Source organism: Sylvia atricapilla, chromosome 17 (assembly GCF_009819655.1).
Source record: "Sylvia atricapilla isolate bSylAtr1 chromosome 17, bSylAtr1.pri, whole genome shotgun sequence".
NCBI lineage: Eukaryota > Metazoa > Chordata > Aves > Passeriformes > Sylviidae > Sylvia > Sylvia atricapilla.
In genome coordinates, this window is record NC_089156.1 from 2,553,133 (window position 1) to 2,578,770 (window position 25,638).

At 52.1% G+C, this 25,638-nt stretch overlaps 1 protein-coding gene across 1 annotated transcript; it reads left to right on the top strand.

Moving 5' to 3' along the window:
* The first annotated feature begins 5,887 nt into the window (after window positions 1-5,887).
* Window positions 5,888-25,542, top strand: LRRC75B (leucine rich repeat containing 75B). The gene is made up of 4 exons (XM_066331232.1): window positions 5,888-6,145; window positions 10,716-10,844; window positions 13,714-13,826; window positions 24,313-25,542. Exons 1-4 carry the CDS (start codon window positions 5,888-5,890, stop codon window positions 24,833-24,835), a joined length of 1,023 nt encoding a protein of 340 aa, XP_066187329.1. The 3' UTR covers window positions 24,836-25,542.
* The last annotated feature ends 96 nt before the right edge of the window (window positions 25,543-25,638 follow it).

Consider the following 25,638-nt stretch of genomic DNA (forward strand, 5'->3'; position numbering starts at 1 on the left):
CTCTTCTGCCTGGGACAGGAGGGTCTGGCCAGCCCCACTGCTCCCAGAGCAGTGAGGAACATCTCTGCTGGTGCTTTCAGAGCTGCCTGCCCTGCCTTTCTGCCAGGCACTACAGCCACTGCAGCAGTTCAGCACAAGGCTGTGAGTCCAAACCCTACAGTATCTTCACAGGCAATCTTAATTTAATCAAGATGAAATTAATCTAAATGAAATGGGTGCAGCGTGCTCCCAGAATGGAGGTAACAGAAATCCTCCACGCATCTCAGTTCCTGAATTGACTCACTGTGAAAGCAGCAGAAGCTCAGAATTTCCTTGTGCTAAAAGTCAAGGTAATGCCATGCGTCACTGGAGCAGACTGCTGACCTTCCCTGTGCTCACAGCAGTGCTGTCCAATTTCACTGTGACCACAGGATCACAGGTGGTTCACATTCTCTCTGCAGGCAATATACAGCCCAGCAAATCTGCTTTTATGGGCACTGCAAGAACTTGATTAATTTGTCCAATAACGAGCAGGCCAGTGTCCATAATTATGTAGCAGAACTCTGTCCTTTTGAAAACCCATCACTGCCTCAGACCCAGAACACCACCAAGGGCCTTGTTGGCTGCAAAGAGAGCCTCAGCTGCAAGAAGTAAAAGGTTTAAGACCTAATGAATGTTACATGGGCTGTTGCTACCATTTCTCCATGAAATGCAGAGGCCCAGCAGTGACTGCCTGCGTGCAGCTGCTGCCCCCAGCACTGATGCTGCAGACAGCCCCTAAGAGTACAGCCCAGCTGATGCTGTGCTCGTCTTGTAGCTCCCCATCTCCAGTTTCAAGGAAGAAATCCCCCTGATGGTTGTCATTAAGAGGATTTCTTCCCCCAAACTGCACTGTCATGGACAGATGGGCCTTCTGCAGGTCTGCTGCTTTGTTCAGTCAAGAGCTTACAGGTATTTAGGATATAGAGCTCCCACATGAACAGCTCATGGCCAAACAGCAAGTGCGTTTTCCCCCAGATACAATGGGATGAAATCTGGAGCCTGCACTAGCTCTTTGCGTGCATCTCTCCAGAGTTATAGCTCCCTTCCCAGCAGGAGGCTGGGATCTGCCAACAAGCTCAGAGCCACGAGAAATAACAACTTGGGAGCTCAGACAAGCTGGTTTGCAGGCAAACAAAAGCTGAAGCTGTGAAAGTGTGAGGCAGTCGACGCAGTGTCTGGCAGCACAGCCTCACCTCCGCCTTAATCCTCTTTCCCTTCTTAAGCACTAAATTAATCAATTACACTTCCAGCCCGGCAAAACCAGTCAGAAATGTAACCTTCATCATACACAAGGCAAACATAATTAGGATTGTCATCCGAAGGCAGCTTGACCAGCATACAGATGAGAGCAGCCCCGGGAGCGGGCAGGGGCCATTGGAATTGCGCTCACAGCGCCGGCACCACGGGCTGTGCCCGGGGAAAGGACAGAGCTCCAGCCCCGGCCACCAGCTCCGAGGGGACTGCTGCGGCTCCGAGCACTGCACCGACTGCCAGGGGCACTGCACCGACTGCCAGGGGCACAGCACAGACAGCCCAGGGCACTGCACCGACTGCCAGGGGCACTGCACAGACAGCCCAGGGCACTGCACACCCAGCCCAGGGCACAGCAGGCACTGCATCGACTGCCAGGGGCACAGCACAGACAGCCCAGGGCACTGCACAGACAGCCCAGGGCACTGCACAGACAGCCCAGGGCACTGCACACCCAGCCCAGGGCACTGCACAGACAGCCCAGGGCACAGCAGGCACTGCACACCCAGCCCAGGGCACTGCACACCCAGCCCAGGGGTACAGCAGGCACTGCACACCCAGCCCAGGGCACTGCTCACCCAGCCCAGGGCACTGCACACCCAGCCCAGGGCACAGCAGGCACTGCATCGACTGCCAGGGGCACTGCACAGACAGCCCAGGGCACAGCAGGCACTGCACCGACTGCCAGGGGCACTGCACCGACAGCCCAGGGCACTGCACACCCAGCCCAGGGCACAGCAGGCACTGCACCGACTGCCAGGGGCACTGCACACCCAGCCCAGGGCACTGCACACCCAGCCCAGGGCACTGCAGGCACTGCACACCCAGCCCAGGGGTACAGCAGGCACTGCTCACCCAGGCAGCCCCTTTGGATGTGTCAGAGGGGAAGCCAGAACCTCCCCCAGCCAGAGACGGGAGCCCAAACCCCCAACTCAGCAATGCACAGACCCTGCAGGGATGGACACCATGGAAATGAGACCTTGGAAATCTCTGACCACGACTGACAGTGTGAATTTATAAATGGAGTGAGCAACGATTGTCTCCTCCCTGGCCTACTAAAGGGAAACTGAGTCATGGGGGCCAAGTGATAGCAAGAGCAAGGCAGGAGTATTCAGCAAAAGGGTCAGCTCAAGGCTCAAGCAAAATCAAAAAAATCCAAATGAGGGCTGGCAGCCAGAGCACAATCACAAACTCAGTGTGCTCCCAGGTAGCTCCAGGGTGCAGCTGCAGCCCCATGGCTGCTGTCCTAATGCAGTACAGACTACAGCAGGGCTAGAGGAGAGGCAGGGATTAGTTAAGGATGAACTAAGGGCTGAAATGGTCTCTGTGCAAGTCCAACACTCTTCAGTTTGCAAGCCGGAAACATGAGAGGGGGAACAGCAGAGGTTTGTCTGAGAGTGGCTTAGAGGAAATGAATGAGGAATGACTGCCTGCTGCTTCTTCCAATATTTAAGCTACAAAAGCATCAAATGAAAACAGTGAGTGACAGATTCAGAACAAAGTAAATATTTCTTCACACAGCTGAACAGTGCCATAAGTTGCTGTGGATACCCAAAATTTTCTCAGGCTCAAAAAAGGGTTTGGGAAAAACTTGAAAAGACTATCAAATGCAGAGATCCACATCTCAGGAAATTCCTGAACTACAGATGGCTGATGGTAAGGAGAGGACTCAGCAGCACACTGACCTAGATCCCCCTGTTATTAATGTCCTCAATGAACATCCTCCTCTATTAACCACTGCTAATTGAGGATCCCAGTGGGAAGAGACCTGTGGTCTGATCTAGTACAATTATTCTCCTGTCCTGGCACTGATCTGAGCTCTCTTTACTTGCCTGAAAGACAAGGAACTGGAAACATTCCCGTTTCTGGGCACTCGGGGGACAACAAAGAGGTCTGCCTATAGCACAGAATTGGAGTGAATAGCAATGCTTTCCTTTTTCCCCATTTCTCGTGTTAGGAGCAATTTTTGGTAAAATTAACTCAGTCATGCTGCACCCAGCTAGATGCAGTTGGCAGCACCATGTACCCCACATTCAGTTTAGAAACAAGATAACATCCTTCTGAGAAGTGCTAAAATGTCCCCGGGGGTGGGATTTCCAAGTCTCAAACCCCCAGCTTGTGGTCGTTGTGAGAAACCCCACAGTTCCTACTCTGTTGGACCAAGTGAGCTCATGAGCTGATCTATCCCTAGGTAAAGTTTACGGGTGTCCTTGACACTGCAGCAGAGATGGAAGAAAGGTGGGGACACTCCTGTAGATTGGTATCTCCCAGGTGTTGCATGCTCACCTACTGCCTCACTCTCTCCTAGGGTTGCATTAGGAGCAGAAGATGCAGACTCTGGCAGAAAAGTCCGTTTTTTCCAAGCAAACTCCTGCCCCCTCCCCTTGCTGACCATCTCAGCTACAGAAGTACATCCACTCGCTGTCTTGTGCCTTTTGAAAGCACACACAGATAGGGCAGGATTATCTCAGTCTACAGAGAGCTGCTGGCCAGGCATTCTCCTTCAGTGAAGCCAAGTGGAGCACTGGTGTGTTTCTCATTAGCTCCTATTATCCATGCTATTGTAGTGTTCCCAGTGCTAAAGCACAGCCGGGAGACAGCTGGATTGCCCCTGCAATTGTTTGTTCGTTAAGAGGATTTGCTCTGTGGCAGGATATTTCCAGGTCACACGCAGAGGAGGGGTATCCTGGTAACAGTGCCATCCTCGGAGCCACTTGTGTGCCCTGCTTCTCCCACTGCCTCAGAACAATCCACCTGGTTTCATCCCCACTACGAGTAAATTGCAGATTGTGTTTCCTTCTGACTCTCAGAGATAAGGTGTGAGAAAACTGAGCCATACAGAGCCATTCTGCTGATGAACTGATCCTTTGGTTCCAAATCCGCTATCTCTGCTGCTCCTTTCAGAGCACTCAGAGCAGAGCAGGCAGGAGCACGGATCTGTGGCAGCCTGTCCAGCTGCCAGACAGCAGGGAAAGGCCATTGTGCACCCCTCCTTTGACACTTCAGCACTTCTGTCCTTGCCTTTGCTCCCAGGGACAATTCTGCAGCTGTAACGCTGAACCCCATATGAGTGATTTTCTCTTGACCCAGCCTCTCTCAAAGCTCTCTGACCAGATCCAGAAGTCCTTACTCAGCAGCTACTCCCTCCAAATGAGATTAGCTTGAGTCAGTCTCAGCCATATCTCAAGATCTGCGGATGCTAATTTCCCTCATGCTGTTGTTAGAGCAGGGAGGGGACTAAGGGGCAGGTGGACAGACAGGACCAAGCTTCGAGTAACATTCTGAGACGGGCCTTCAGAATGTGGCCAACCATGGTTAGAGTTGCACAAACACTGTGACAAAATTAATGCATCAGCCAGGCTGCATTAGAGCCCAGCCTCTTTTTGTCTCTGTCTCTTCAAGCCAGACACAGGTTACCAGCTGAATATTTGAAAGGCTGTCATGATGCAAAGCATCCACATCTCCATCCCCATTTATGGCTCAGAGGAAGGCTGAGAAGGAAAATGAGCCTTGCAGGCTCTGTACCACAAAGAGCCATGGCCATCCCCATTCCCCTAAAGTGAGAGCCCAACAGCCACAACATTCTTCCACAGATACACTGGATGGATGCACAAGGCAGTGGGAGCCCCAGCTGTTCCTACAGCTGTGTGCCCTCACATTACAGCCAGCACAAACCCTCTCGGTGTGCAGGACTCCCAGTCTGCCATGGGCACTGGGGCTCACTGTGCTCATGGTCCTGAACAGAAGTAAGCTCACGGATCCAATCTCAAAAAGTAGGTCAGGCTGAGCCACTGGTTATGCTGGGAGCATGACTGAGCTGCCTGCAAAATCTCGGTGCCTGGGGATGGGATCCAGGCTTTGTTTTTTACCATCCTGTTGGATGGCAGTGATTTTGTCTGAGGAAAAGCGTGTGCTAAACTTGCTGTGCACTGCTGGAGGAGGGAAGAATGCATACAAGGAAAACAGTTCTACCCACAGCAGGTGAGGAACAGCGCCAGCATCGTACTATCAGTTGCAGATGACGGGTGGTGAGCAAAATTCCTGCCACTTTCTAGATTGGTAAAACACCTCCCCTGGATCCAACAGCAGACTGATAGAAAACACAGCCCACAGAAGCAGTCCCTGCAGATGGTGTGTTTTGAACTACTATTAATCTAGACAACCTTTTGCGATGTTCAAAGAGTTTGACCAGGAATAAAATAGCTCCTATAAACGCCTGGCTGGAAGGAGCAGTCTCGGCAGCATCCGCCTCTCTCTTTGTCTTCCCCAGCGAGCATCTCCCGGCAGAACAAACCCGGCAGGAGGAGCAGAGGCAGCGGGGCTGCCCGGCCGCGGGGGAAGCGGCTGCCGAGCCCGGAGCCCAAAGCCCGGAGCCCAAAGCCCGGAGCCCAAAGCCCGGAGCCCCGGGGCGTTGCTCCTGCGGGAGCGCGGGGAGCCGGGGCGGGGCCGGCCGGGCGGGGCAGCGCGGACCCCCGCCTTCCCGGCTCCTTCCCCGGTGCCTTCCCCTGCTCCTTCCCCGCTCCCTCCCCGGCTCCGTTCCCGGCTCCGTCCCCGGCGCCTCCCCGGCCCGCAGCCCGAGCCCGCAGCCCCGAGCCCGCCCGGTGCGGAGCCGGCCATGGGCTCCCGGCTGAGCCGGCAGAGCAGCCTGGAGGAGGAGAGCGGCGAGGAGCCCTGCCCCGGCAGGCTGGAGAGCGGCCGGGGAGACTTCCACCTCTCCTCGCTGCTGCTGCACCCGCAGAAGCTGCCCGGGGTGCTGCGGAAAGCCTCGCCCGCGCCCTACGTGCGGCGGGTGGGCTGGCTGCGGGAGATCCAGGCCACCATCCGGGAGCACAAGCGGGAGCACGCCGTGCACATCCTCCGGCTGCTGAGGAAGGTACCTGCCGCGGGGTGCGGGCCGGGGAGGGCAGGACAGGACAGGACAGGACAGGAGGGGGACAAAGGGCCGTGGGGACTCCGCAGGGAGCCGCGGTGCAGGAGCCCGCTCCCCGGCGCTGGGGTTTGCAGCGCTCCTTGGCGGGGCTCTTTGTGCTGCTTGTCTCTGCTCCGTGCCCCGGTCATTTCCCCGCTCGGTCCCCGCCGTGCCGAGGCGACACCGGCCACGTCCCCGACCCGCAGCCTGGGCGAGGGGAGCCTGGTCCGACTGCCGGGGGCCGGCAGGGAGCCGCGAGGGAGCTGTGCTGCACGCAGGAGAAGGGGCTCGGAGCCGGGGCTGTCTCACCCACACCCCCCATGCCAGCCCGCAGGTGTGCTCAGGACTGATGCCCTCCAGAAACAAGCCACTGCCGCCCCGCTGCCAGCACATCCCATTATGGCCACTCAGCCAGACTGGCTGAGATGTGTCTGGGAAACCCCAAAATGGTTTTGGAGGAGATCTCTAGGACAATGGAGGCTGAGAGGAGAGGTAAAGGGGTCAGTGTATCAGTGAGAGCACGTTTCTGTCTGCCGCCGTTCAGGAACAGAACAGCCAGTGTGCAGACAGTGTGGTGCCAAAGTGATGCTGAGGACGGAGCCCTGCTGCTGGAGCAGAGCCATCTCCTCCATCACCCACTGCTACCATCACTTTCCAGCCAAACTCAGCTGCCTTAAACTGCAGGCAGCTCTGGTAGCACAGGGGACAAAGCCCACCTGAGATACGGACATAAAACATCATCAGTTTGTAGCTTATCATGTTGCTTCATTGGATAACGATCTACTTCATCCTGGGAACATGCATTATTTCTTGCCTTAGTAGCCAGTGGGTGTGAGTGCAGTGTAGCAGGGACTGCCTCACTAGATGCCAGTTCACCCACACCACCAGCTGCAGGGAGCTGCATGAACAGCCCTGGCTGCTCTGCATGTCCACAGCACATCTGACAGTGGTGCTCACATCTGCAGTAGCCCTGCCCTGGGCTACCAGGAGGTTGCACACTGACAAGTAAGAATTCACAGAACCAGAAATTACATCTCTGCTTTTCCTGTCCACTACTTTAGCATTCACTTGAAGATTGTTACCAGCACCACACTCTTCTTGCCACACATGTAGGCAGATAAACTCACATCAGAGAACCTCTGTGTGTGCACCAGTATGGCAGACAAGGGTTGAATGAGATTTCGAAGGCAGTTTTGGAGAGGCTCTGTGGCAAGAAGCTTGTGAAGAAAGAGAGGGAACCACTCCCTTCATGGATGCGGCGATGTAACATGAATAGACTTTACCAGGGTATGCCAGAGGCCAGAACTACAGAATGTCATTTTCTGTAGTGCTCAGCACCTCTCCTAGAGACCGAAGCACTGAAAACCTCCACAGACCGTGGAGGTCTCCAGGTCCATCTGTGTGAACAGACAGGGTTTGAGTGCTAAGTCACAGGGGCCATATGGAATGGAGGGTCATTTCTAATCTCCTTTCAGGATCAGTTAAACACTTGGCTTCCCCACATCTGCACGTGAGAATTACCATATCCTGAACATTCACATTTTGCCTGCTGCCTTTCCAGTTTCCCATGTCATTCCTGGTCCCCATCTCTGCCTGCTCCTGTTGAAACAGTGACTGTCCATCCATCTGCTCACAAAAGAGCTGTAGGCATGCTGTAATCACAACATCTTCTGCCAAGCAAGATGGGAACACCCCAAAGCCTCTGGTTCCTTGAGTGCTCAGAGGTTTCAGAGACAGAGGGTTTCCACCACTAACACGTAGCACACCCCCAGCTGTCACCCAGTCTGGGTTGTGTAACCACCACCAGTCCTCCTCACATGTCCAATGTCAGCTTCAGATCAGCCTTTTTCCTAACATACAAATTCTCCTCACTCCCTAGCTCCATTCACCCTTAGCTTGGTCCCCAGAGTGTCCCTCCTTACCTTGGCAGGATCACGCTCTCAGGAGTCACGGATTAATGTGTCCCAGGTGAGGGTCTGCTTGTTACCTGTAAAAAGAGAGATACCTTGTTCACTCTGGTGGACAGGGAGGATACTGAACACCACACCTCATCACTGTGCCTTGGGCCAGGGTGCAAACACCCCAGGGAAGGCAGAGAAATGGTGGGAATGGAACCTGCAGCCTCCTCAGGTGAGCAGCCAGCTCAGCCAGACTGGAGGACGTGGATCCCATGTGTGCTCCTGCTGCTCCCAGCACACTCCCCTTGCCCAGCCCTGCAGGAGTACCCTGCTGATGGATCTGCCAGTGATTTTGACCTGTGGGCTGCAGACCTGGAAAGGCTGCAGACTATTCCTGGGATGTTCAGAGGGTGTGATAACCTAAAGCAAGCAAGCCAGGCAGAAGCAGATCCACTAACAGAGCTGTGAGATCCCTGCATTTTAGAAGCCTGCCTGGAGAACAGCTGCAAACCACAGGTGCACATGTGCTTTGTACATGAACACTTGGACAGCTCCATTGCACATCATCTAGCCCAGAAATGCCCACCAGCAGAAGCCAGATCAGCTTTCCTGCTGATCTAGGTGAGCATCACTCAGCTGAAGCCCAGGGAGACATTAGACTTACACCAGCAAAAAGTCTGGTATAATCTGTTTTCCCTGTGCTGAGACAATGGCAAAGTGTCATTTTTTAAGACAACAGCACTAAGCCAGCTGAACTGGCAAGAGTTATAATATTCTGCTGTCTCCAGCCTCCCTTTAGGTGGTACAAAATTTTCCAAGAAGCGAGACAGAGAGAGAGAGGGAGACAGGGAAATAAGTAAGATGAGCCGGAAAATGCCTCTGGGCTAAGAATTTATGGAATATCAATGTGAAGTGAATATTTACAGCTATATTACTTACAAAACCCTCGCAGGCAGGATTTATTATGGGAATGCAGATTCATCTTAATGGTATAGCTCCAACTGGGGGAGTTTAATTACTGCTCTGACATCCACTGCTGCATGCCCAGCCATGCCATCCTCAAGCAGCTTTCTTCATCTGTGCATATTACACTTGGTGTAGGAGGTTTCATTTCCCTGAAGCCTTATGGTTAAGGGAGACGCTGGCATGATGCCCTGGTAGGCTCCTGGCCCATGTCCAGCTGTGGCTGCCTGTCCATCAGGGCTGATCCACTGCTTGGGTTCCTTGCCTTTTTATGGGTGTCATTTGTGTTCGCAGAGTGATGGGGCTGTAAAGTATTTAATTTATTCTCCCTTTCTGTGTCTCTAGCCAGAGTCTCTTTGGGATTCTGCTTTCTGCTCAATCCAGCATATCCAGAGCAGGATGGAGCACTGGCTTTGATTGGTGCTTAGAGTTAAGATCCCAAACCTCTGCCAGCTATGGCTCTGTCCCTGTTGGTGATGTATGTGCATACATCCAGCTTTTTTCCCTCTCTCACTCCATTTTTTTTTAGCTCTCAGTCACTGGGTGGTGCCTGAAACACACACTCAGTAGAGCAGTGTGAACATATGGGGCACCCATTTGCTTATTCATTTCTCCTGTCAGCTGCATTCAGAATGGGGAGAAGACATTTCTTCTCCTTAGCTGAGCCCTCCTTATCAACTGAATCAAACCCAGCACTATCCCTACTAGGGACTTCTTCTGTTCTACATTTCTACTCCTAGGGGTTTTTGTTTGGTTGGGGTTTGGTTGGTTTTTTGGTTTTGGTTTTGTTTTTTCTGGCCCTGTGGTACTTTCATGTGAATATGTGATCTCTCTTTCCCACATTTTTTTAAAATTGTGTTGGTTTTCCCCAGCTCTGTGGTACCTTCTGATTGTAATGACTGTGTCAATGTATTAGCTCTTTGCTTTCCTCTTAGCAAGAAACAGCTTAGCTCTTTGCAGTATCATCCATGTGTCCATGGAGAGGCTTTTTGTTCCCAGAGATGCTGAGGTTTCCTCCAAAGGTGTCCCAACCCCTGCTCCACACAGATAAGTTGCCTGGACCACAGATGTTCCCCTAACTCACGCCATGGAAGATGGAAGAGGAGCTCCTCTGGCTGTGGTGTAAAGCCACCTCTGAATTTACCATTGCACCCCATTGCTTAGTTCTTACTGAGAAATTCACAGCACAGATAGACTCATACAGATGGGCAGGACTTCTGCTCAGCCAGCCACCACCAGGCAGCATCTAAATACCTGAGAAAGGTCTGATTCTTCCAGAAAAGCTGAGATTGGAGAAGCAGCTTTAGAGCCAGCCTTCCTGCTTGGCTTCTGCAGCAGATTCACACATAGAGGCTGACAAAACTGTATTTCTCTGAAGTTAATTCCCTCCAGGCTCCCGTCAGCTTGAAAATGATAGAATTCTCACCTTCCTGTGGTAGGTGGGAATAAGGTGGTCAGGCTGACTAGCTCAAATTAACACTGCATCTCATTCAGCTGCCTGCACCCCCAGCACAGCAATGCTGGGTCAGACATGGCTGCTTCACCTCTGCTGGATCATTTCCTGCACTGGGCATCCAGCTGGCACCACATCAGATTTACTTTCTGGTTCCAGAACATCCCATGGGTATAGCTCTGAGGAAGCCTGTGTGCCTGACTGTCAGTTTCTTTTGTAGGACCTAGGACTGGAAGGAACATTTCTCAATGAAGTGCTCTACAAAAATGCAACTTTCCTCAACTTGGTGGATCCCATCTCCCATGACCTGCTGATGAGCCTTGCTCGAGATCTGCAGTGTCCCAAGAAGGTGAATTCTCCCCCGGCTCAGGGAATACTTTATGGCACAGCCCTGATGCAGAGAGCCCTGCTGGGGCAGCTGGGGCTGCAATCCTCCAGAGCCAGGCAGTGTGTGCCCTGGGAGTGGCAGCATATGGATTGTGGGGCATAATTCTGTAGAAATCAGTTAAAACTACCTCAGAACATGAATGCAGCTGAATGAATGTGCACAGATATTAGGAAATTACTTTTTGTGCCCATAGGAAAGTTAGTGACAGGGCAGAGAGCCATAATCACTGGTGTCACAGGGGTTCACAGCAACTAGAGCTCATGAGGTACTCATAGGGCTGCAGAGGGGAGCAGAGATCTCTGCAGGAAAACCACTCTCTCTTCCTGAGCCCTTTGCCATATGTAACTGCCTCAACCCAGCATTATTTCCCCCTTAAGTCTCAGAGTTCCACGCAGAGAAAGGTGCTGTAGGAATATATTGCCATTGGGGCTCAGGAAATAAATGTGCTATGTGCACAGTATCTCTGCATGCTCCAGCACTTTCCTTCAGAGGATGAGGAGAGCAGAGACAGAAAGGCAGGGCTGAGAACAAACATCACAGATGCCCCAGTCCCACTGCAACAACCAGCATCTATTTCTGTTACCCTTTGCCACCACAAACACTTGGATTTGCAATGTATCCATTTGCTCGTTAGGCTTGGCAAGTGTCATGTTTGCTTTATAAGGAGAAGAATAGAGTGGATTTCTTTATTCAAAGAGAGATATTAAGTACACACAGCTCAGAGCAAGCAGCAGTGCCCCAGGGAATACCCTGAATGCCTGGTGTAGATTAGTGGCATTTCTAACCTTGTTCTGCTGTCTCCTGAGGCTCACTGATAACAATTAACCAGTCATGTCTCAATAGACAAACTACATTTAGCCAAAGTTTAATCATCATTATTGGGCTGCAGTGCAGCCTGAAAAGAAATCTTTCCAAGTGTAATGTCTGTGTAATTCATGTCAGCATCTGAAGGAAGGAGTGGTTGTAGCAGTAGTGTCTCTTTAACCACACTTCACTTGACCTCAACTCCAGCTGTTCTACCAGACCATCTCCAAGCCCGTGCTGTGCAGTGCCCCTCAGGGCAGGCAGCAGGAGGGGATCTTACTCTAATCCAGTAACCATGTGTTTGGCAAATAGTACATTACCATTTTTGTACACCTGCTTATACCCCCACTCTAGTTTCATGCCTTCTGGATGCACTGACACACGTACCATTGCATAAGAAATTATTTTCCCCATTCCAAAGGAAGATGTTGAGCACCTGAGTTGCCCTTCAAAGCCAAGAGAAGTTTAATTAAGTGGTTGTAGAAATTCAGTACCTACAGCACCAGCACCCTTCCCAGAACAATGCCAGACCACCTCCCCTCTCCGATCCTGGCTGAGCATCTGGTGGGTGTAACTGCATTACAGGCAAGCAGGCTGAGTGCAATTCCCAGTCTGTCAGGGGAAATTAGATCACTGAGGACACAGGAAAGAACAGGAGGGTAACTGTCAGCTCTGAGCCAACAATTGCTCGCAGAGCTTTGTGCCAGCTGCTGTACTGGAGCCTGGTGTGCACGTGCGCCCACTTGGAGAGGTTTGTTGTTGTAGGTGACAGCAGAGTGCCAGCTGCAGCCCTGCCAGCACAGCAGGAGTCTAGAACAAGGCACCCAAGCCAAAGGCATGGGCCAGTCCCCGTGGGGCTCCTAGGGAAGCTGGGATGGGGATGAGGGGTGCTCAGCTGAGCAGAAGGCTGGGGTCCCTCTCCCCTGGGCACAGGAGAACTGCCACAGGCTGGCAGTGCATCCCCAGGGAGTTCAGCTGGTTCAGGGGCTGCTGAGCAAAGTCACAGTGCAGCTGCTGGCCCCAGTGCAGCACTTTAACCACTCACAGCAAGGAATCAGCCAGTGCATTCCCTGACAGCTTTACTGGGTGTTTACCTATCAAATCCCTAACTGCACGTGTGGCACCACGGCTGGAGGGCTGAGGGGTGGAAATGCAGGTGTCTGTCAGCAACTGGAAAATACAATAGAGAAGGCAGAACTCCCAGCCTTCAGCAGCTGCCATTTGCCGTTCTGCTTCAGCAGAGGAAGAGGTTCTGTTCCAAGTCATGGCACTAAAGAACATGTGCAAAAATAACCCAGGAAGGCGGCAACCATGTGGGTGCCTGCTTTTCCTGACGAGTTAGTGCAGGGCAGGAGGGAACTGCTGGCATTGGAAGCTCCCAAATGGAAACCTCCAGCAGCAGACTGGACTGCAAGGAGGTAGGATGGACTATGGGGAAGTAGCCAAAGTTCCCTGTCCTGACATCTCCCAGCTAGAGCACAGGAGGCCATGAATCAGTGTGCTCCTGCAGGAGGAGCAAGAAGGGTGCCAATTACTGACCTTTCCACACCAGGGTATCAGATAGTCCAGAGACAGTTTGGGGAAGCATGTCAACAAGATAATTAGTAGAAATGTAGCACTGTCCTGTAACACAAGGAGTGGCAGTGTAGGGGTCCCTGCAATAGAGCATTGTCAGTCACCTCTGCCACAGCCCTAGGAAGTGAACTCCTCTTCTGAGTTTCACTTGTTCCTGGGTAGGCTGTGAAATTGTAGCCCTGCTCTGGGCAGGAACATGCTGGCTGGGCTGGGGTTCTTCCTGGCTGTGCAGAGCCCCTCCTGCTCCTCCTCCACCCCAGGAGGTGTTGGCATGTGGCAGAGGCATCTCAGGCCTTCTCCCCATTCCTCTTTCATTCTCTCTTCTCTTCATCTCCTCCCTTACACACACGACCCTGCTCCACTGCCATCTTTATTCCTTTCCCATCCTCCTCTGCCCTTTTCTCATGCTCTGCTATGGTGCAGGCAGTCTAAGCTGTCCCTTTGCTTTCAGGAGTATGACCCCTGGAAGTCCTCGGACAGGATCTGCAGGCAGCTGATTTACCACCTCACGCCGCACTCCAAGTGGCACCGGCACGGGATGCCCCGCAGGAAGTCCCAAGTGTGGTAAGAGCCTGGGGATGGGCACAGAGGGGGATCTGCCTGGGCAAACGGTGCTGCAGCCAAGCACCACCCCAGCCTGCCACCACTGCCCTCCTCAGAGAGAGGCAGGACTGAAAAATGCAGTTTTGGAGTTTTGTGCAGCCTCCTCCAAAACCCAGCACCCCTCTTTGATCTGTTTGGCTGTTTCCTCCTTTCTGTGTGGTGTTACAGTTCCTCGCCCTCTCCAAAGTGCACTGAAATCTATCCCCCTGATGCACAGCACAGTCATCCCTCCTGCAAGGCTTGCAGCGTGTTTGGCCAGGGCTACCAGCCTGCAAAAACACCCATGTGCCACACGGAGCTGTTCCCAGCTCTGCATCACACCCTGGCCTAGTTCAGAACTTCCCTGACAGGGGGAAAAGTGTCCCATTACAAGGCACTGTCACCCCATTCAGCAGGAACCACTCTGGTGTGGCTGGCAGAGGGGTGACCATCCTTCTTACCTCCCACTTCTCTGCCAGCACCTGGAGAGGGCCCTGGGATGGTGCAGATGCACAGAGAACCCAACTCAGAGTGTGTTGGTCACTGACAGCTACTGGATGGCAGCTGCTTTTCAGTGCTAGAAGTGTATTCAGACTTGTTCCCTCCTTGACACTTGCTGGTTTTTCTGCCCAGATAAAGAGCAATCCCCACGTCTTCTAAATCCACCCCTCTTGTCATTTTCTTGGAGCAAACCCTGTTCCTGTGACACAGATCACCACTGCTGAAGAAAAGACAGAGAAGTGACTAAGAAAAGAGCTCATGTCAGCCCCATTAGCTTCACAGGAATAAATGCAGGATTGGATAAAAAGAAATGCAAAATCAGCAGCACTCTGAGAATGGCCTTGGGCTTTTCTGATGCTTTAGGTCTTTGATGTGTGTGCCAGCAACTTAAAATCCCCCATGGGAATTGACATTTCCATCATACCTTTCATTCTGACTCAGAGGCAGGTTCCCAGTGCATCTTAAGGAATAAAACCCCTAATACCATGATTTCCAGGTCATCTGCCTCTTGCACCTGTAGCCCCACTTTGGCAGTGAAGCTGAGCACTCTCAGTGCTGTCAGCCTCAGCTCCCCACAGGGCAGGACTGCTGGTGCTGCTTTGCAGCTAGCAACCACAGCACAGAACAAGACTGAGGTTTCAGAGCTGAGGGAGACCTTTTCCAGACCCACTCAATGACATTTTCCCTATAGGATCCTGCAGAATACTGGAGATGCAGGATATAGATGCCAGTTCTGAGCTCATCCCCGTCCCCTCCCAAGATAAGTTTAAAGATAAGAACTTCAGGACTCTGCACTCCTGCTTGCAGGTCAACCTCTTCTCCAGCTGGACTTCAGGATGAAGAGTCAAACTGGAAGTGTTCCCTGTGATTGCACAGCCTGGGGACAGCAGAGGACTGCAAACTGCTGCAAACACATCTTGCAGTAACAACAGAGAGGAGGTCTGTGGCCAGAGGAAGAGCTCTGGGTCCAGTGAACACCCCACACAGAGGGGTCAGGCCCCAAGTGCTGCCCAGGTACAGAACACCTGTGAGCACAAGCAGGGAGAGGGGAACAAGGCAACGTGCAATGGAGGGAAATAGACTCTAAAGTGGGCTGCCCTGCCTGGCTTCCACACCCGGTTACAATGTGTTACATAAGGCACAAATTAATTTTGATTAAATATTTAACAGCAGAGCTTCCTCTTTTAAGTGTGGAGATGAAGTGGTTTGCAGTTTGCAGCAGAAGACGCCTGCAGAGTTGGCATCTGAGGCCGCTGGAAGAAAATGGGTGTTGTCAGTAGCAGGGAGGCAAGAAATAGCTGCTTCATTAGGAGATAGCAAGGCCTAGGTTTGTTTAGGCAGGCTGGTTTTATGTGATCCAAATTCTCCACTTCCCTCTGTCTGCTAGTGGGAGTATTTTACTGTAGTGTCTGTCTTTGGCTCACATTCTTCCTGCTGTTTAGGTCCTGTAAAGAACATGGGTGTAGCAGCAATACTTTGAAGGAATTTCTAAAATCTAGTGGAGGTTAAGGACAGCAAGGAGGAATCTGTGCATGGAGACAACATTCAGAAACCAAATTCTCCTCTCGCTTTTGCAGCCTCTTGGGCCTTGGGATCTGGCTTTCACAGAGCTAATGCTGGACTCTCTTGTTCTCTGAAATGCAATTTCTACTTTCTGGCAGCATGTTAGATGGGTCCAGGAGATAATTAGCAAGCCCATCCATACAGAGAGCTTGGAGCATCTGCCAGGTTTTAATTACATTTGGGCTGTTATGGAGATGTAGGGAGATGGAGAGGACCTGGAGCGGGATCACAGGTGTTTGTCCCCACTGCCAAACCAGTGGGTGACAAACAAACTAACAGTAGTTACATCCCCAGCTGATCTCAGTGGCACCCACATCCAGCAGGTACAAACCTGAGCCACCCAGGAGCTGGTAAAGCAAAAAGGATCAGATACATTTCTTCAAGCACTGCTGTTTCAGTGCACAGGCAGAGCCCATACAGAAATGTGGAAGGAGGAAGCTCCTTGCAGTCCATGGACTCAGTGCGACAGCAGCTGGAGGGAGCAGGAGACATCCAGCCCAGGCTCTGTCTGGTTTCTGTGCTTGACTACACTGCTGAAGGTGAAGCTGGGAGGCAGTTTGCCCTCTGCATCCATGCCTCTGGGTTCCTTGGAGTGGCTGTATGCCTTGTACAAGGAAGGGTTGCAGTCCCCAGCTGTGCAGTCACCCAAAGAGCCTATTTTAGATGATACTCAGACAAGTTTGCCACACCAAAAGGATGGGGCCCCTTTCCTGCAAAATCCTGTCTCGGGTTTGCAGCCAACAGCCTGCACCCCACTGGCTCTGCCCTACTTGGGTTGGCTGCCTAACCAAACTAGGAAGATGAGCTCTTGCAGATTTACTCTGGGGGTTTTAAAATTAAAAGCTCAAAAGCTGGAGGATAAGATTTTTGCAGCAGGGACTAGCATAACTACTGCACAATTTTCAGTCCTTTATATCCCAGAGGGAATTTAGTTTTAGCACCATTTTACAGTTGTATAGATCACTCCCACTTAACGAGCAGAATACATCCTGGAGTGTTGTATAACTCCAGCTTCACTTTCTCATTAAATTGATGTTTAGTGTGTAAAGAGTCATGGATTAAGAAATTCTCCTTTGTACAGACATAGACCTTTTGGGCTATCAGCGCCACTTCTGTGGCATTTTGACAGATGCAGAACTTTCAGATGTTATTAATTCTTGTCTTGAGAATTCCTGGGGCCTCCTGCCGTGCTGAATTCAAGAAAATTGTCACCATCTGCTGCCAGAGCAGGGCGGGACCCAGAGGGTGTATTATTTTCTGAGGGCCAGACACACTGGGCTGCAGTTCAAAGCAGAGAGGGAGAAGGGTATCAGGTGAAGGCAGCCTTTGTCTGGAGAGCTGGATCACGGTCTGGTACTGTGATCAGGGAGCTCTGGATTACAACTGAACTGTCTTGGCAAGGCCCTGACAGGGAACCTTAATGTATCTTCCACTTGCATCATCCCCAGAGCTGGCTACTTCAGTGTAACTACTTCCTTTCCTGAGTGCAAAGGATCAAACCTGAACCCACAAAGCAGGCAGGCAGTCGACACAGCTTTATAATTGTGACAAAAAGCCCCCCAGATTTTTCACACAGTGGCTGGTTCTGGGAGAGCAAAGGCAGCTGTGTGTGTGGAGTGAACTCCCAAACCACACACATATGGCCTTTCCTTTTCACAGATCTCAGCAGAGCTTTACTCTGCTCATCTGAGTGAATTTCATCATGGCTAATCCAAAGTGGGTGGAGAGCAGAGTACACCTTCTGGGCTCATTGCTCCCTTTCTGTTATTGATGTGCATTGGCCAGACATTGCAGCATTAGATGCACTTTTAAAATGCAGAGAAAGCGCTTGTGTCTAGAGGGCTTCAAGGAAACAGCTCTAAAGGGCTTCAGATCTTTTTTTTTTTTTTTTCTTTGAAAACATCACTCAGCACTGAGGCTGACAGTTCTGGCAGATGAGATCTCAGCCTTCACATGGCATGAGGAGAATATTAACTGCAGCTTCATGTCACCCTTATGCAACAGGGTAAACAGGCAGCATCATTCCTGCTTTAGTGAGAGAAGCCAAGTCAGTTAACTAAAGCCACATGGTAAACATCATATGGGAGTACAGGAGCTGCCCCACACACTGTTTCCAAGAAGCTGCTGCTCACAGAGATGTCAGATGGACAGACATGAGCTGGTGGATGACTTGTGGATAGAGGCAGGAATTGTGCCCTCATCCTACAGTGCAGAGCATCCCAAACACTGCCCCTGAGGAGGCTCCCAGCAGCATCAAGAGGCCCATACATTTGGAAAGGCTGCTGGAGGTGGCAGGAGGTGGCAGGAAGGGTCATCCAGCAGCTTGACACTGCCCTGTCAGAGTCAGGAGTAAAACAGCCAAGACTGGCAGGCAAGAGAAGCAGGACACTGATGGAGAGACAGAGGGAAATAACAGAGGCTGGGTGGCAGGTGGGGCTTAAAAGCAATCAGCAGAGACCTTGTGCCTTTGTGACTCTTACCCAGTCAAAGGTCTGACGAGGACATGGGCCAATACATGATATTTACAGCAAGGAGGCAGCCTCATTCCCAGCACTGCTAGGAGAGGCCTAAATAATGGGGGGAAACAACCTTGGACAGATTAAATAGCAGCAGGAGATAGGCCAAGGGTTCACAGCTCTCTTGAACACACCTTCAAGGACAAAGTGGCAGCAGAGGCAGGAAGAGAGAGGCACTCAGCTGCATCAACAGCTACAGATTTCCATGTGCCACCCCAGCTGCAGAGGGAGTGGGACAGGAGAAATGCTGCCTTTGCCTCCTCTCCACAGCTGGTCAAAAGAGCTGGACACAAGGCACAAGGACGGAGATGTGACTAAGGGACTCCTCATAGAGGTGACCTATTTGTGCACTGCCCCCACCTTCCCAGGCCCAGCCTCAGATCAGCTGGGGCTGGGTTAGTCTAGGTCAGTACTTTTGAGGCTTCTCTTTCCTTTTTCATGTTGCATTAGAGGCAGCCCTGCACAGCAGCACCCTGTGCCACTAGGGAAGCAAAGCAAGCAGATTATGCTAAGTAGGCAATTAAAAAGCTCAGAATCCATCCCCTAAATCACTGCTCAAAGCAGGGAAGCCATCCAGACATGCCTGAGGTTCTGTGCAAGAAAGAGCAGCTGAGAGATACCTGACTCATGGCTAATTAGCCACTGCTGGCAGTGCCTGTTAACGACAGAGGGGATTCACAGTAATGGGGATTTCTGGCATCAGCAAAGTTTTATATTTGGAGACAAATTTCATGTAGAAATAAAAGACAGAGGGGTAGAAAGTTGGTAATTCTCCAGAGAAATAGGCATGAAGTAGTGAGCACCCTTCATTAGCAAAGTTCTCTCTGACTCTTACTGTGTGCTCCCAGCCTTTCTCCGTAGCATGGAGACAAGGAAACGAGCTGAGACTCCAGGAACTTCAGCATTCTTGGGCTGAATGAGCTCCCCAAGCCCCACAAAGCCAACAAGAGCCCAGACACCACTGTGACAGCTGCAAGTCCCAACAGGGCAACACTCAGGAGCCATTACAGCCCTTCCCTGCAGCCACTAAAGAATTCAGCTGATGAGCAAAAAATTGGTGGGATTCAATGCTAATAAAAAACCCCAAATGTGCTGAGCCTGCAGCTTCCTGGACTCCAAGAAGGACCTGGAAGATGGCCTAAGGGTTAGTTCCCTTGGGACAGGTCCTGGAGACAAACAACTAGCAATTAATTTCAGGTCTCCTAATTGTCCCATTTCAAGACAGCTCTGTATTTTGCTGATGCTAGCTGAGTTCCCAGGAGGCTGGAACAGTGGCTGAGTGTTAGTGGAAAGAGGAAGATTTTTACCCCAAAATAAATCCTGGGGAGGCACAAGATGGTTTCACCTCTTTCCTAGCCCACATTTCTCACTGAGAGGGTTTTTTTTCCAGACACCCACAGCTCCCTCAGGCCCCTGCTCTGTCTGGACTGATCCAGAGTGGATCTCCCAAAGGCAGGCTAGGGACTGCCGGTAATGCCCGCTGAAGAGTAGAGTTGGCACCCAGGGAAGGAAAAAGTGGCAGTGAGGGTGGAAGGAAGAATGCCTCCTTGTCCGTGGGAGAAAGGCCAGACCCCAAGAAGGGAGTTGGGAACAATGCAAAGTAAAACCTTTCACATGAGAAACAAGGAGATGCACCTCAAAGAGCTGCCATCCCTCAGCAGGGCTGGACAAGGGCTGCAAGCAGGGTGCTGTTCCCTTATAAACAGGACTCCGGGCCAGCACCATTCCTCACTGGATGCTGCATCCCCAGGCAGGCAGTAGGGGATGGGCTGCTGATTGCCCTTGTTTCTTGCTCAAAGTTTCCAAGAATTTCTCACTTGCAGCCATTTCTCCAGCATCTGAGGGAGTGGGGGGTTGTTTCCTCTCTAAGCTTTGTGCAGATAATGCAAACACAGTCTGCTGCCCTGCATCCAGGGTCCAGACCCTTGTTAGATGCAAATCCTCACAAATCAATGACAAATGTGCCCTGAGCACCAGTTGCAGAAGCAGTAGGTTAATCCAGCCCCTCGTGCTCTGCAGCCTCTGTCCACAAGTCCCACGGGCATCAAGAGCCACGTTGCTAAGTAGCTGTTTTATCTCACACAAAGGAAAAAAAGCCTTCTGTAGCTGAAGCAATCTTAAAGCCTGTTTCAATTGCAGAAATTAGGGGATAATAGATGACCCATTTCCCAGGAAATAAACCTAGTATTTTCTCAGCTGCTGCACAAGTGACTGAGAGCTTGGTGCCCTGTGTATCATGCCCCTCTCTCCCCCAAGAAACAGAGTTTAACAGAGCTCCAAAAAAATACCAAGTGTCAGATAATTCAGAGTAAAGCATCTACCCACATCTCCTTGACCCATTTCTGACTGCAGACACATTTACCTCTAAAGCAGTAGAGAGAGTGGGCAGCTCTTCTATGCCTTGCCCTAGGGATGGGGTTTAGCTGTGCCTCCTGGAGCTGCACAGACACACCGGGGAGGTGAGGAGGAGCTGCCAGGGCTCACAGCATGCGTGGGGCATCGGATCTCATGCTTCAGCACTTACCAGAGAGCTGAGGGCCTGGCTGCAGCACAGGGCTGTGTCCACCAGGATGAGGCTCCTACAGACACATCCCTACGAGAGGCATTTTTATAGGCAAGAGAAACAGCTTAAACACAGGAGGGAGCCCCCAGTCCTGAGAGAGGAGGCCCAGAGTCACCCTGGCAGGTACAGCAATGAGGGCAAAAGGAAGCAGCAAAAAACACAGGAAAGGAAAGAAAAACAAGCCAGCAAAGAAGGGAGGGCGGGCTCTGGCACAGGACAGGAGGGCTGAAGCGCATTCAGCCAGGAGCAGTCCAGTCTGGAGAATCAATTATGGGAAGATAATTTGTCTGCTTGATTAAAGCCCCCTTGGGGCATTGGCTCGTTGCTGGGGAGAGCAGCAAAGGGACCTGTCGTGGTGAGAACAGCACGATCTGTGACTTAGTGCTGCAGCCTGCACACGGCGGGCACAGGAGGGGAGCATTAACGGGCACGGACAGACATCGCTTCTGCCTTTGAGACATCTCGGTCATCACTGCACTCAGAGCCGAGCCGCTCCAAAGCGGACCCCAGGGCCTCCCCAAGGTGCCGGGTGTTCGGGAGGCGCTGTGCAGCGCCCAGGAGGACGGCACCTTCGTGCCGAGGGCTGCGGAGCGGCTCAGCCTGCCCTCCAGCGGCCCCCGCCCGGCCCCACCGCACACCGCACACCGGAGCTGCACAGCCAGGTCCGGGGAGCTCCGCACAGAGCCAGACACGGCTTACGGCTGGGCAACGTGTCCCTATGCTCCTGTCTGCTTTCTGTGTCCCCCACTCAGCCGGGATCTGCCACGCCTTGGCAGCTGGGGGAGAGAATTTCCAGAAGCTACGGGCTGCGTTCGTACAGAACAGCCGCTGATGTAGTTACAGCCTTGTTTCTATGCTTGTTTATTCTGTATTCCCCACACTCCCAAGAAAGCCTTATCCTAAACCCCTACAGGCAGAGAAGGCTGCTGTATCTCATGTAGCAGCCCCTTGTGGATACAGGGGACAGTTACCCTGTGCACACTCCATTGCATTTCTCCCTGCTTCACCTGACCCGTATGAATGCACACCTGCCCTGTGCACTGGATGCTCTGTTCTGCTAGAACAAGTACTGCAGATCAAACACCCAGATAAAATACCTAGCATGGCTAAAAGGATAACTCCTGTGGTGCGAGGGGAAACCTGAGATGTTTCCAGCTTCGGGGCTGGTCCCTGATAAATTTCATACAAGATGAACCCTCCCTCTTTTGTGCTACACCACTGCCAGTGATTGGTGACAAGCTACACCAAAGCACATACATGGTTTCTCAAGGGAGTTGAAGAAATGTAACTCCCAGCCAGCCTGGGCTGGTCTCAAGCATCCCTTGGATTAGCAGGAAAAGGGAAACATGCTCAGTGCCACCCAGACCACAGCATGCACAGTTCACAACTGCTGCTACAAGCACTGTGGTGGATTCTTTCTTCACAGTCCCATCTCTGGGGCCCAGATAGTGGAGGAATATCAGGTTCCATCTTCAAGGCTCTTTGGTGACCTCCCTCTGTGCTCAGACCAATTAAAATTCCTCAGCACATCAGTCCCTGCTGTTTGATAGTACAGACAAGCACTGCTCCCCTTGCCCCACCTGTGATCCACTGAGGTGTAGTGTGGGTCATCTGATGTGTAAATATTCAGTAATTTATACGTTTTACTTACAATACTTTAGGTTTGAATAGAAGTTAATTCATGCTGTTATTAGCTCTCTGCCATGAGAGCTCATTAGTCCAAATCCATGCTTGGAGATACGGTTTCAGCCTTGCACAGTGAATTCCCATGGGAAATCCAGGGACACACAGAAGTAGCCTGAGCAAAGTACTGCTAAACCCAGAGCAGGAATTTGTGGGCTTAAGAATTGCGAGGGCAGGCTGTGACATCTTTCTGCCTCATGCTCCTACAAGGAGGTGCAGCTGCAGATTTGTGCCTGAATATGTCCACAAAGGGCTGTTGCCTGCACCGGTGCACATTTACTCCCTTGTGTCAACACATGCTTATAGGGGATTATTAAGGGCTGAAATTTCTAGGATGCCATGAACTGCATATGTAAAGCAAAGCTACAGAGGCAGTGCCACGTCCTCTGCACAGCTCCAGCAGAGCCTGGCAATACTGAGGCTTGTAGGGACATTCTCACCTGCCACGGGAGCTCCTGCGGTGCTGTAGCCTCCTCCGAGGAAATTGCATGTCCCCATGTACCCATTGCTTTCAGGGACTGGCTGTGCCACAGGTGTGCAGGACACTACAGAGAGCCAGATAGGAAGAGTGGGGACCTTCGAAGTGGTGGTTAATGCTTAACCCACCCTGATCCTCCCAAACTCAATAAGGAACTTACAAGACCCCCCTGAGCACATGACTGGGGGGTCCTGCTAGGGCTCCCATGTCCTTAAGGCAAGGTGTGTCTGAAAGAGCAGCAAGATTAACACAATTTACACTAAGGGATTAGGTTCTCCTGCGTTACACCAACACATGTTTCTACTCAGTTTTGCAACGTATCCCCCAGCAGCTCCTGTAGCCCCACAGTTCCCACTTCTCACAGCACTATTACAAACCCACAGTCTATCATTAAGCTCCACACCCCACTCCCTTTGCACACCCAGCAGCCTCACAACAGCTTTCCTACCTCCTCCTCACTCCCTTGGCCAGGCAGACAAGAAAAGAAATGGCTGAAGCCATCCCTTGGCACCCTTATGCCCTCCCCGCCTCCTCATAGCTGCAGCAGATCCCAGATGATCTGCTGACCACAGAGACCCAAATAGGGCAGCCACTGGTGCTGCTTACTGACTAAGTGCTGCTTGTGAAGGCTTTTAAAGGGACACGCAGTAAATCCATTCCTGGAGTGCCGTTTGCCTAGCTATTGTTTTCCTGATGAAACATCCATTTCTCAGCGATTTAACACTGCTCTCCTCAGTAGCACAGACCTCGGCATTCACCTGGAGAGGCGGCTCACAAACAGCCCCCACACAGTGTAAAGCAGTGCTCTTGGAAAGTTTGCTTGCCTTGGTTATTTTTGCTTTCTATGCACGAGCACCAGTATGGGCACATACAGACAAACCCTTTGACATTCGCTACTGGAAGACACTTTAGCAACCTGTGTGTTGCCAGTTCTGGCAAAGTTCATGAGTAAGTGCTGAGAATACACAGCAAAGCCCCGGGACAGTCTGCCATGAGGTATGGTGCAAATGCTTGTTTCCCCAGTGAGCTCTATTAACCCTTTCTTTAACATTCTAGCCCATGCTATTAATGAGTTCTCCCTGTCCCGAGTGCTCTCTCACTTGGCTGAGACGGATGGGAGCGCTGCCCTTAATGATCTCTCTGTTTCCCCTTCTCCACCATCAGCCTGAAGACCAGCCTGCAGAAGAAGGTGAGCCAGGACTCCATGGATTTGTCCGGGATCCCCCTGACCATGCGGGATGTCCACCGCATGGCCTACTACCTGCAGAACAACGGGGACCACCTCACCTCGGTGGACCTGAGCTTCACGGAGCTCAACGACGACATGGTGCGCCTGCTGCTGCCCTTCCTCTGGGCGCTGCCCAAACTCACCCACCTGTCCCTCAACGGCAACCGCCTGACGCGGGCCACCATGAAGGAGCTGACTGACACCATGAAGGACATGAACAAGTTCCCGTGCCTGGCCTGGGTTGACCTCGGCAACAACGTGGACGTCTCCTCCATGCCGCAGCCGCTGCTGGTGGGCCTGCGCAAGCGCCTCAGCCAGCAGACCACGCTGCCGACCATCTATGAGGCGCTTGACTGCGACTCTGAGATCGCCGGCGGGCACGAGGGCAGCCAGCCAGGGGATGAAGCAGCCGGAAGCGCCCCGCCACGTGCTTTTTCTCAGCAGGGCTGCGAGAGGTGACTGAACAGCGGGCCGGCGCTGGCACACCGAGGCAAGCCCAAGGAGAAGTTTTGAGTACAAACATCAAGCAGAGGGCCAGCTTGACCGGCTTCCCTTGGCTCTTTTCTCTCGCCTTCCCTGACATCTTCCCCCCCAACCTGCTGTGAGACAAAAGCCTGTCGTCCCCCCACAACGTGCTCCGCTCCCTCCCCTCGCTGCCAAACCCATTGCCCACGTTCCAGAGAGGAACCAGTGACTTACAGTGAACCTGGTCCCCAGGCAGGGTCTCACTGGAAGACGGGAAAAGACCTGTCGGAGTCAAGAATATCCTCCAGTAGCCATTGGGTTGAGGGAAAGGGGTTGGGGGAAAACCTAAAACAGAAACAGGCTTGTAGTCTACTTCCTTTCTTCCTTTTCCTATGCACCTTGGAAACCTTGGGACCTGCAGCCTTGAGTGTGAAAGGAGGTACCCCAAGAGCCTAGTGCTGTGGAGCTTAGTGGAAGGGCTCAGAGGCCAGAGCTGGAGCCCGGCAGTGTGTCTCCCTCTTGTGTCTGGCTCCTTTTGTTTTGTTTTTTTCCTATTGTGTGTTTTGTATGAACGTCTGAACAAAGGGACCTGGTCAGAGACCATTGGATCACATAGGCTGGGGCGGACACATGGCTTGGAACTGCAGCATCAGGATATTTGCTGTGTGACCGGGGTGAGAGGGAGGGGAAGGAGGTATGTGTTGGTGGGAGCATGGGGGATGGGATGAGTTGGGATGGGATTGGGAGGAGGGGGGAGGAGAGGGAAGGGGAACGGTCTTGTGGATTAGTAGGATTGG